This window comes from Hibiscus syriacus, unplaced genomic scaffold (assembly GCF_006381635.1).
Source record: "Hibiscus syriacus cultivar Baekdansim isolate YM2019G1 unplaced genomic scaffold, ASM638163v2 tig00110236_pilon, whole genome shotgun sequence".
Lineage (NCBI taxonomy): Eukaryota > Viridiplantae > Streptophyta > Magnoliopsida > Malvales > Malvaceae > Hibiscus > Hibiscus syriacus.
Genome location: NW_024062640.1, coordinates 77,123 through 89,836, shown reverse-complemented (window position 1 = coordinate 89,836; position 12,714 = coordinate 77,123). Strand labels below are relative to the sequence as shown.

Genomic DNA, 12,714 nt, shown 5'->3' with positions numbered 1-12,714 from the left:
TGAGTTGGTCTTAAGAGTGACTGCTTAGAAATGACAAATTTGACATTTTTAACCCTAAAAATCTTCTAGAATAAGCACCTAATGATTTTAAGACTATAGAAAGCACTAGAGACTTATTTAAGCACTAAAGGTTATAATTTGATACTAAAATAAGGTTTTTTTCCTAGGTACTCTACTAGAGTGTATATTATGGACTTTTCAAAGAGTTTTCTAATTAGAACAAACAAGGTCAAAAACATACCACAAAAAATATTTAGGGGAATGAGCATGTCTATTGTAAAAGCTATTTTTGACTAAATTTGATTTGGAGTAATCTTTTCTTTCAAATTTAATTTTAATGATTTTGTCAAAATTAGCCTTTTCTATCTCAAGATCATCAATTTTACTTTGATGATCCCCATGAACTTTGGAAAGCAAATTTTGCAAGTCTAAATTCTTTTTCTCAAAAATATTCAATTTCTCTTGCAAATCCTTGACTTTGCTTTCAAGTTCAATATTAGTCTTAGAAAGTGAGTCATTTTCAATTTTTAATTTTGAATGAATCTTTGTGTTTTGAAATCATGACTTCACATTCCGACAATAATTCATCATATGCATCTTTTAACTCATCAAATATATATAAATTTGAGTTAAATATGTTTGAAGATACCTTTGAATCTTATTTGATGGACATAAGGCAAAGGTTGGCAACTTCTTCATTTTCATCATCGTTGACGCTTTCATCACTCCATATAGCTACAAAAGCCTTCTTCTAGCTTGATCACTTATTCTTTAGAAGAGGACATTCATATTTGACATGTCCTATTCTTTGGCATTCATATCACACCGGGAGACCTTTCTTCTTACTCAATTAATGCTTTACTTCTTTTTCTTTGGAAGACATGAATTTTGTGAATCTTTTGAAGAGCTTGGCAATCTCTTCATCTTCATAATCCACCTCTTCACTTGAATTTTCTTTATCTTCATTGGTGGAATTGAGAACAATGTCAACATCCTTTATCTTCTTCTATTTCTTCTTTTTCTTCTTGCTCCTCTTCTTTTACCATCAACTCATGAGTGAACAAGGAACCAATAAGCTCATCAAGAGTGAGAGACTTTAGGTTTTTTTCTTCGATAGTCATCGTCTTCTTCGATTGCCAATATTTTGGAAAAGAATATATCATCTTCCTCAAAAGTTTTTCATTAGGAATGATCTCTCCATATCCTTTGAAGCCATTGATAAACACGAAAAATCAATCCGTCATAGGTTTGATATCTTCATCCGGTTTCATCTTAAAATTTTCATAGCTATGGTTGAGAAGAATGATTTTTGTTTCCCTTACTTCATCGGTTTCTTCATGAGTGACTTGGAGCTTTTCTCAAATCTTATTGGCATTTGAACAAGAGGAGACTTTTCCATATTCATTCGGGCCTAATGCACAAAAAGAATGTGCATGACCTTGGCATTTTTTTTGGAAATTCTTCTTCTCTTCTTCACTCCAATCTTTTATCTAATTGGTTGGAGTAGAGTGACCTTTCATTATAGATTCTCAAGCCTCTAGATCACTTGCTTTAATGAAGAGCATCATCCTATCTTTCCAACAGGCGTAACTTGTTCTATTAAAATAAGGTGGCTTGTTGATCGGCTGAGAATCTTCAATATATCAGTAGCTGAAGATTAAAGTCATCCTTATCAGTTGATTGAATAAATTGATAGAGCTCTCCAAGGATCTTCACAAGATTGTTAAATCATCGATTTTGACCCCTATGATACCAATTGTTAGCTTTATCAATCAACTGAAAACCGCCAAGAGGGGGCAATTGGTCTTTGAATGATTTGTGGTGGAAGCAATTAAAATTAAAAACTTTGCACAATGATTTAGAGTGGTTCGACTTCTAAAACAAGTCTACATCCACTACCTTAGTTATCCACACTAAGGATTTATTAAATCCACTAGATTAGCAAATCTTTAATGATAAGGTGAAAACTTACAATAACACACAAGGTTTATACCCAAAACCTTGCTTACACTCTCTCCACAAGAAAAAAAATACTAATTTAGCAAACAAAAAGAAAACCTCACAAAGGCAAATGAGTTTGTAACTAAAAACTCTTTTGATGTTGTTTAAATCAGTATAGATACTCACCCATCGGTCTCGAGACCGAGATCATGGTATCGATACCAAAAACCATTCTGGAATTTTGGTATTAAGATTTCTTTATTAATATCAATATTGGATAGTTTTTTGGATAAAATTCAAGTGTTTGGAGCTTTAAAATGATATTTATAAAATGTAAATATACTCAATAACAATTGTGATTATTTTTCACACTTAAAAATGCTATAAAAATGTTTATGACAATTATTTATAAAATCATGAATTGCAAACTTTAAAACTTAAAATTTTAAAATAATCATATTATATCAAAATCAAAACTTAGTTCAGCAATCTCCCCCTTATTGATATAACACAACATTTTGTTATTTTTTTTAATGATTTGTCATGCTTTGTGGAAAATAAAGTCTCCCCCATAGAAAAATAATTTTTGGCTGGCAAATTTTACACTTATACATATTTCTCCCCATTTTTGTTATAACAAAATCAAATTAAACTTCAAAAGAGAAAATATGTTAGTGTAAATAGGGAACTCAAATATTCAAAATAAAATATTCAAAAGTCAAATCATAAGCATAAAATCAACATCAATAATAGTTCAAATTCATACATTATCAAAATAGGAAAGTATCAACCATAAAGTAACATAAATTTCCAAAATTAGTCATAATGTGCATGAGTCCAAAAGTAAATGTATATGTCCTAAAATTACATAAAAATGTCTATTCTTCCTGATGTGGAGGCGAAGAAGATGGAGGCATCAAGTGATGACGTATTGAGCGAACATCATTTTCAAGCGTGTCCAAATGAGTATTTATGTTATCAAGACTTTGCATCACGTGATCGTACAAGGTATTCATTGATAACACCTCTTGAGGTGGCACTGGTGGCTATTACATTTCATCCTCTTCCTCCTCAATGTCGTCCAAGTTTTGTCTTCTAAAAGGACGCCACTCACCGAAAATGTCATAAAAAACCCAATTGGCCTTATGGGTCGATTTGATGTCGATGAAACTAATGAGGGGAATATGAGGGTCAAGGATGGTAGACACTCTAAGTTTATCCCTAAAAATATAGCTATGAATACAAGCATAGGGAAGCATTTTAGTGTAATTGACCTTTTATGGATAACATCAACAAGGTCTAAGAATATTATCTTGGCAAAGTTTGGTCGGATGTTGTTCTTAATATGATAAAACCACTAATAGTCACAAGTTCGCATATGGGTAGCCTTACCACCGGAAGGACGAAAAAACCAAGTAATGAGGAGCAAACAAATAGTTGGAAAACTCGATATAGGTGCAGCTATCATTTGGGAATCTCAACATATGAATAATTGAATTTTCTTTGAATGGATCATCTGTATTATCAACGATATTCAAATACGAAGCAATGGAGGATAAAGTAGGAGTGAAACTATGGCCCATGAGATAAGACTCAATTCCAACGACTTTATCCTTATTATCTTGGGCATGGACAAGAATAACATTAGAAAAGAAAACACGAAAATGATTTGGATTAACCTTGGGATGAATGCTAAACAAGTCTAATCAACCCTACGAGATGAAGGTTTCAAAGATAGGAAATTGATACTCCCATGACATATGAAAATCAGGGTCTATGGTACGTTTGGAATGGATAAGTTTTGTTTTGTAAAAGCGATTGAACATACTGAGAGTATCGAGAATCCTAAAGCAAGCATTTTCAAAACTTGCGGAATTAGATTGACCTTCAAGGATAGTCCTACTAGCCCTAGGTTGCTTGTTGGAAGTTCTAGGAGGCATTTTTTATAACAAAAGATGGATACGACAAAAATAATTTTTGTTTGGGAATTTTGTCGAGCACTTGAAGGGCAAACCTAAAACAATGGTTATAGGTGAAAATGGTGAATGGGTTGACCTCATACAAGAAAAATATGCATGTATATGTCCAATAAATAACCCAATTACAGCAAAAAAGATAAATTTGTGCACATTTAAAAAATTCAAAACCCTTATGAAGACATTTTTTGAAAAATTCTTGAATGAAAACATGTTGTTGATTCACTAAAAATAAGTTCAAATGATATATATCATTTCTAGAATCAAATGTAACTTAAAAACATGATTCAAAATGAATTTAGAGCATGATTTTCAAAAAAAATAAAAAAAAATAGATTCATTCAAAACATATCTCAATCTTGATAAAACAAATGTGGGTTTTTGATGATTTCCTTTAAGCAAATCCACTTGATACTATGCAAGGATGATGAATTTGAGTAAAATTTGAGTGGAAACAAATTTGAGTAGAGAGGATTTGAGAGAATTTTAGGAGAGGGCCAATTAGGCTTTTGATAAAATAAGAAATTTAGTTATTTTTAGATAAAAAGGCACAAAAACATGCGTACAAAACCCCCAGTCTCGATACTGGGACTGACGGTCTCGGGACTCAGTGCCTAGTGTCAATAATAAACATGCGATATTGATATCATTTTAGCTACTGGAATTTTGATCTCGATACCAATGAGTTGGTCTCAAGACTGACTGCTTGGAAATGTAAAATTTGACATTAACCCTCAAAAACTTCCAGAATAAGCACTTAATGATTTTAAGGTGTTTTCCTATGTACTTTACTAGAGTGTATATTATGGACTTTTCAAAGAATTTTCTAATTAGAACAAACAAGGTCCAAAACGTACTACAAAAAATAATTAAGGCAAAAGAATATAAAATTCAGCATACAAGACCACAAAAATACAATTCATGCAATATTAACTCCCTCTCACTAATTGCAATTAAGCACTATTTGGGAACACACAATCAAGCACAAAAACATATGTAATCACATAAAAGCACAAAAATTGAATGAAACTAAAACATTTTACAACTTAAATTAAGATTGATTTGTTAAATCTCCCTCTCTTCAAGTGTCATTCCTTAGTATGTATAGAGCCTCTAAATACCTTGACATTGCTCACCATTGCTCCAACACATCTGTAATAGACAATTATGCAAATTTTGGCACCTAAATCTTTTTTGGGTCTATTAATGTTAGTTTCAAACAATTTAGTCCCCTTAGGTATCCATAGAGATATGATATCCTTATCTTCAGTAGCAATGAGTCCTTTAGGGACCCATATACTCTTAATCATTTTTCCTTTAAAATATTTAGGGGAATAAGCATGTCTATTGTAAAAGCTATTTTTGACAAAATTTGATTTGAAGTAATCTTTTCTTTCAAATTTATTTTTAATGATTTTTCAAAATTAGCCTTTTCTTTCTCAAGATCATCAATTTTCCTTTGATAATCCCCATGAACTTTGGAAAGCAAGTTTTACAAGTCTAAATTCTTTTTCACAAAAAAAATTGATTTATCTTACAAATCCTTGACTTTGTTTTCAAGTTCATTATTAGTATTAGAAAGTAAGTCATTTTCAATTATTAATTTTGAATGAATCTTTGTGTTTTGAAATCATGACGTCACATTCCAACACTAACTCGTCATAGGCGTCTTGTAACTCGTCAAATGTATATGAATTTGAGTTAGATAAGTTTGAGGATACCTTTGAATCTTCTTGGATGGCCCTGAGGAAAAATTTGCTACTTCTTCATTTTTATCATTGGTGACATCTTCATCACTCCATGTAATCGCAAAAGTCTTCTTGCTTGACCCCTTATTCTTTATAATATGACATTAATATTTGACATGTCTCGTTCTTTGGCATTCATAGCATATCGGGAGACCTTTCTTCTTACTCGATTCATGCTTCACTTTTTTTTTTCCTTTGGAAGACATGAATTTTATGAATCTTTTGAAGAGCTTGGCCATATATTCTTCTTTATCATCCAACTCTACACTTGAATTTTCTTTATCTTCATTGGTGGACTTGAAAGCGATGTCAACATCCTATATATTCTCTCTTTCTTTTCTTCTTATTTCTCATCTTCTTTTACTATTGATTCACGAGTGAGTAAGGAACCAATAAACTCATCAAAAGTGAGAGACTTTAGGTTCTTTACTTCGATAATTGTCGTCTTCTTGCCAATATTTTGGAAGAGAATAAATCATCTTCCTCACAAGTTTTTCATTATGGATGATCTATCCATATCCCTTGAGGTCATTGACAATCATGGAAAATCTATCCATCATAGCTTTGATATATTCATCCAGTTTCATCTTGAAGTCTTCATAACTATGGTTAAGAATACCGATTTTTGTTTCCCTCATTTCATCTGTTCCTTCATGAGAGACTTAGAGCTTGTCCCAAATCTCCTTGGCATTTGAACAAGAGGAGACTCTTCCATATTTATTCGGGCCTAATGCAAGAAAAAAAAATATGCATGGCCTTGACATTTTGTTGGAACTTCTTCTTCTCTTCTTCACTCCAATCTTTCATCTCATTGGTTAGAACATAGTGACCTTTAATTATAGATTCTCAATCATTTAGATCACTTGCTTGAATGAAGGGCATCATCCTATTTTTTCAATAGGCATAATTTGCTCCATTGAAATAAGATGGCTTGTTGATCGATTGAGAATCTTAAATGTAGTAAGAGCAGGAGGTTGAAGCCATCTTTATCAGTTGGTTGAATAAATTGATAGAGCTCTCCAAGGATCTTCACAAGGGTGTTAAATTATCGATTGTGACCCGCTCTGATACCAATTGTTAGACTTATCGATCAATCGAAAACCTCCAAGAAGGGGAATTGGCCTTTGAATGATTTGTTGTGGAAATAATTAAAATTAAAAACTTTGCAACACGATTTAGAGTGGTTTGACTTCTAAACCAAGTCTGCATCCACTACCTTAGTTATCCACACTAAAGACTTCTCAAATCCACTAGATTTGCAAACCTTTTAAGGAAAAAGGTGTAACCTTACAACCACACACAAGTTTTATATAAAAAAAAACCTTGTTTACACTCTCTCCACAAGAATTACAAATTTAGCAAACAAAAAAAAAATCACAAAGGCAAATGAGTTTGCAACTAATTAAGCACACTCCCAAATTACACTTAAGCAAGAATAAACAAGAAGCTCACAAGTGTATTACAATGATCTGACAATTTAGCACTAAAAACTCTTTTGATGTTGAATTGATCTTGCAATTGACTTTCTTGTTGTTCTCTATTTAAATCTTGATCCCTTTTATGTATTCTAACATAAATCTAGCCATTTGGAGCCGTTGGGGATTGAATATAGATGTTGGATTCATTAGTTTTGAGCATTTAATGCTCACTTGCACATTTGGTATCGATACTAACAAGTTGGTCTCGAGACTGAGCCTTCCAGCGGTCATAAATATAGCCGTTGAGCCATCGGTATCAATACTATTTGAATTAGTATCGATACCCACCCATCGGTCTCGAGATAGAGACCGTGGTATCGATGCCAAAAACCATTCTAAAATTTTGTTATCGAGACTGCTTTATTGGTCTTGAAACTGAATGGTGTTTTGGCTAAAATTCAAGTGTTTTGAGCTTTAAAATGATATTTATAAAATGTAAATATTCTCAATAACACTTGTGATTATTTTTCACACTTATAAATGCTTTAATAACGTTTATGATAAATTATTTATGAGATTGTGAATTTCAAATTTTAACAACTTAAATCATTAAAATAATCATGTTATATCAAAATCAAAACTTAGTTCAACATAAATGTTAGGTTGAATAGGGGTGGCATATTCGTTCGTCGCTGAAACCGCCCTTGTCCGATGGATCATCAACAAGTCGTCACATTTTTTTGCGCATTACGAGGGGTGTCGGCGCTTTCGATAGTCATACTAGGGTTTTTTTAAATGATTATTTTTTTAATACATTTATCTCGTATTTGATAAGTAAATGATAATTTCCAATTATCTTAATTTAAAATTATATAAATTGTGAAAAATAATATAATATTTTTACGATAATATCAGTTTTATTTAAAAATATTTTAATCAGTGGTAGTGTTTCTCATTTTACACAATAGATATTTGCCACGATAACAAATAGAGATGAACACATGATTTTATATATAGGAGGTAAATTTATAAAATTTAAATGGAATAAATTTATAAAAATTTGAGAGGCAGCGACAACAAATTATTTTTTAAAATACATAAAAAATTAAAAAAATATATTTTTTTGAAAATTTTCAAGAAAACTATTACTCTATTCGTTTTTCAGTCCATCAATGACAGCGGTTGTCAGATAATCTAATACGAAGAAAGATTTTCTATTTTAAGAGTTGTTTAATTCTTATCGTATTTATTTAGTTGTTTCGGTTGGCTGCTTCTGATTTCTATATATATATATATATATACTTATTATTATTAAGTTTTTGATTGAAATAATATTATTGGTTAATTAAATATTAGTCCAGTTAAAAATGATTAAAATATCTGTTTATTTAAATACTAAATTATGCAATTATTAAATTATTATGATTTTGTATTTTTATACTTTTTAATAAAATAATTAAATATTATTTATTTAGGGATCAAACAAGAACTTATTAAAATCTATGCATAAATTTTTATCTCTTAATTTTTAATCATTATTGATTGAATTTTTTAATTTTTTTTTTGGATAAATCAAATTTTATTATCCAAAGAGTAGTGTTCAACTACAAAACAATCAACCAATCTGTAACAAAAGAACAATAATCAACCTACTTACAAAAACATAGATTGGTTAGTCAATTCCCCAAGCTTTACATAGGTGATCATTAATACTATCATTTCTATTAATATTTCTATCCTTAAGCTGAATCCTCACTGCTTCTTTAATAACCTTTAACAAGTTCTCGGTAGTTCTAAATCTGCCTTGAAAGACTCGGTGATTTCTTTCCTCCCACAATGTGTAGATATAAGCAGTCCATGAGATCTTCAAAACAATGGTGAGTAAAGATTTCCCTTTCCATGTTGTAGTAGCCCGAATAACCATTTCATCCCAAGATAAGTAAGCCTTCTGCAGTCCACTTAGAGACAGTATAGAGTTCCAAAGCTGAACAACAATCGGACAATTTGAGAAAATATGATTTCTTGTCTCTTGCTCAATATTGCAATTAACACAAGCCCCTTCCAAGATGATTCCCATTTTGAGTAACCTATATCTAGTAGGAAGTCTATTCAGCAAAGCCATCCAAGAAATTAAGCTGAATTTAGGAATGTGCAAAGGTAATCAGATTAATTTGTGCCAAGGAACTTTTTCCCCTTTGATTCGGATAGCTTCCCAGATATCAGAAAGCTTTAAAGAACCAGAAGAAGAAATAAGAGGATAAATAGTAGCACGTATTTTTAATATTCTGCTAACAGTGTAGCTCAAGTTAGAACCTGCATTATAATCCCAAAAATCAAGATCCTTAAGAATATAATCATATAGCCAAGCAACCCAAAGAGAACCATCTTTCACAATGATTTTCCTAATGAGATCAATAAGGCATGCTTTTTTCCAGATGTTAATGTTTTTTTTAGGTCGAGGCCTCCTTCAGATTTTGAAAAGCAATAGAGTCCCAACTGACTCTAGCACCTGCAGCTGCCTTGTCTTCGCCTTTCCAGAAAAATTTGGAACAGAGTTGATTAATCTTTAATAAGATCGATTGGGGAAGAATAAGTTGTCTACACCAGTAGTTTGAAACACTGAACAGGACTGAACGAATGAGTTCAAGTCTGCCAGCATAACTCAGATTTATGTTAGACCAATGATGAAGCCTTTGTTTTTTAATTTTATTTTATACTTGAGTGTGATAAAATCCAGTATACATATATTGTTCAAAATAAAACTGAATAAATTCTTGGATTGAGATTTCAAGTACACGTGTGCAAAAATAATACTTAGTAATGAGATATATACATTAATAAAATACTAATAAAGATATCATGATATTCCTTGCTGGAGAAAAATAGCATGGCCATTTAAATAGGTCAGACTCGGATTGATGCTGCTTAATTTGGTAATGGGTCTAGGTTTCACACCTTACCAAACCAAAATTATATTTATATCTTTGCATTGTTATTTATAGGCACTGCATTAAATCTTAACCTAATCTTTCAACTATATATATAATAAACAACATCAACTTGAGAAAAATATAAAATCACATTCCGCTTATCATTTTTTTCCTCTTTTGATTCTTTGTCGTAAGAAAAGAAAGCATCACTTTAGTTATAATCACAAACAAATATAATATTTTACATTAAGAGATAAATTTATAAAATTTTAAGGGAATGAATTTATAAAACTTTAAGAAACAAAACATAGATTATTTATAAAATATATAAATATAAATTATATGAGATTTTAAATTTTTCAAACCACCTCAATCTAACTCTGATGGCAGAAACCAACATAGAATTTTATGTTAGAGAAATAAATTTCTAAAATTTTAAAAGGGGCAAACTTCTAAATTATGGAAGATCAAAATAGGTTATTAATAGATATATATATATATATATATATATATATATATAACTAAAATATATGATAATTTGATAAATTTAGAGGATAGCTGCACCAACTCCAACTGATCTATTTCGATTCGATCAATCCCTAACTATAATTAATCCTTCCAAGATCACCTTGGCTTTTAAGCACCCTTCCCCCATTTTCATGCTTCTTTTACTCTCCTTTTACAATCCAACAACTCCCTCCTTTCATCCCGTGAACCCCACTGGCATGCTTGAATGTCCAGAGACAGGTAAAAATCTTTCCGGATTAGTCAAGTTAACAAAGTAATCTTCCTATGGAAGAATCTAGTGACTAAAAAACTTGTGGATCTGTTATCAGGAAAGATTTGATGAGACAGGGAAGAAGATAAAGACAGATGCATGTTTCGAAATGGAGAGGAGACAGCTGTTGGGTCCTCCAGGGACCTTGAACACCATCACACCTTGTGCTGCATGTAAGCTCTTGAGGAGGAAGTGTGCGGAAGAGTGTTCTTTCTCTCCTTATTTCTCCCCACGTGAGCCCCACAAATTTGCCGCCGTTCACAAAGTTTTTGGTGCAAGCAATGTCTCCAAGATGTTAATGGTAAATTAAACCTTCTTTTTCTTTTTCTGACGGTCACCAATTTCAGTTTATTATATACGCAGTTTTATGGGGTTTACAGGAGGTGCCGGAGAGCCAAAGAGCCGATGCGGCGAGCAGTCTGGTGTATGAGGCGAACTTGAGGCTCAGAGATCCGGTTTATGGCTGCATGGGTGCAATCGTGACTTTGCAACAACATATGCAGACTTTGCAAGCCGAATTGAACGCTGTAAGAGATGAGATACTGAAATACAAGTTTAGAGAAGTTACTGTTACTTTTAGTCACACTCAGACTGCTCTGATTTCTGCTGGTGGGGCGGTACCAATTGCTGCTCCGTCGTCTCCTCTTCCGCCAACTCCTCCTCCTGTTCCGCCACGGCCATCAACTTCCATTGTTGTCTCATCATCTTCCTCATCTTCCGCATCTAATTCTCTGTATACATCGTCAACCACAGCAACCGGATATGGCTCCATTTCAAGTGATAACGTTACATATTTCGACTAATTCTATAAGCTACATAATCCGATTCTTTCCCCTTTATTTCAAGTATTTGCTATCAGATTTCAAGTTTTCGTTTCTATTTAAAAAATTCTATCAAATAAGTAATCTTGTTCTATCTTCCCTAGCACCCAACTTTCATAGCTCCGTCGTTCAAGTTGCAAAGCGTTTTTTACTTGGTTTCCCGAGTTAAAAAAAATGTAGTGAAAATGTCAACCCATTAATTGTTGAAATGAGAAGCATGGGGCATTACCCATTGCCAACAAATGACCACAAAAGTCAACACCATCCGCCTAGGCAACAAATTCAACTACGCACGGGAGGCGTTCATGTTAATTACAGTGCAGTATAGCTATTTTCCACAAGGAGACGGTGGACAAGATCCATCATTGATCATCACACGTGCAGGTAATATGATTGGAGTTTGACTAGCTTGCATAAGCATGGATTTAATTTGGGTTTTTTTTTATTTTTGCAATATATTTATGGCGATTACCAATATAGCGAGTGTAATTGTGAGTATCGTGGTCATGCAAAAATAAACAGTACTATTATCATTATATAACGATTCTACTCTAGTAACGGACCACTGTTTAAATCCAAGGAATTTGTATTGTATTGTAAAAAGATAGGAACGTGTTCAGGGGAGACAAATAACATATGCTGCCTCATGCAAATCCTGATCCTCCCATGTGAAGTTGAAAGCTTGCAATTAATTTGGAATATTGTCATTAAACTCACTGTTTTTTCTCCTTGTAAATTACCTTGTTTCCAGTGTCCCACTTCTCGAGATTTGAGTTTGTGCTGACTTTTATTTTAAATTTGCATGCATCCTTTTGATAATTCTCATAATTAATTTCTACCGAGTCATAGAAAATGATAACCAAATTTTAACCCTGAAATCCCTGGGGTACTCTACTGCATTTCTGAAATAAGGTTAGAGAAGATATCCCACTTACTTCTGCACGATTTCCCGTCTTTATGTATATATACATGCATATTTCTCCAGCTGCCATAGGTATATATAGAGTAAAGCGATGGAGCAACCAATAAGTTCTTGCTGCTGAATGTATATGACAGCACAGTTTTAACTTCTAGAGGTAAACGGTATAAAAATGCTTACCAA

The 12,714-nt window shown here is 32.4% G+C and overlaps 1 protein-coding gene across 1 annotated transcript; it reads left to right on the top strand.

The window, feature by feature from the left end:
* Positions 1 to 2,815: 2,815 nt before the first annotated feature.
* Positions 2,816 to 11,612, top strand: LOC120114571 (LOB domain-containing protein 15-like). Its single transcript, XM_039135424.1, has 3 exons — positions 2,816 to 2,983; positions 10,850 to 11,092; positions 11,172 to 11,612. Exons 1-3 carry the CDS (start codon positions 2,816 to 2,818, stop codon positions 11,592 to 11,594), a joined length of 834 nt encoding a protein of 277 aa, XP_038991355.1. The 3' UTR covers positions 11,595 to 11,612.
* The last annotated feature ends 1,102 nt before the right edge of the window (positions 11,613 to 12,714 follow it).

Bases quoted from the DNA above. Each gene is read 5' to 3' on its own strand.
- LOC120114571 (XM_039135424.1), top strand. From the start codon at position 2,816: ATGTCTATTCTTCCTGATGTGGAGGCGAAGAAGATGGAGGCATCAAGT. The intron at 2,984-10,849 runs GTGGCTATTACA...ATCTGTTATCAG, and splicing joins CACCTCTTGAGGTGGCACTG to GAAAGATTTGATGAGACAGG. The intron at 11,093-11,171 runs GTAAATTAAACC...TGGGGTTTACAG, and splicing joins ATGTCTCCAAGATGTTAATG to GAGGTGCCGGAGAGCCAAAG.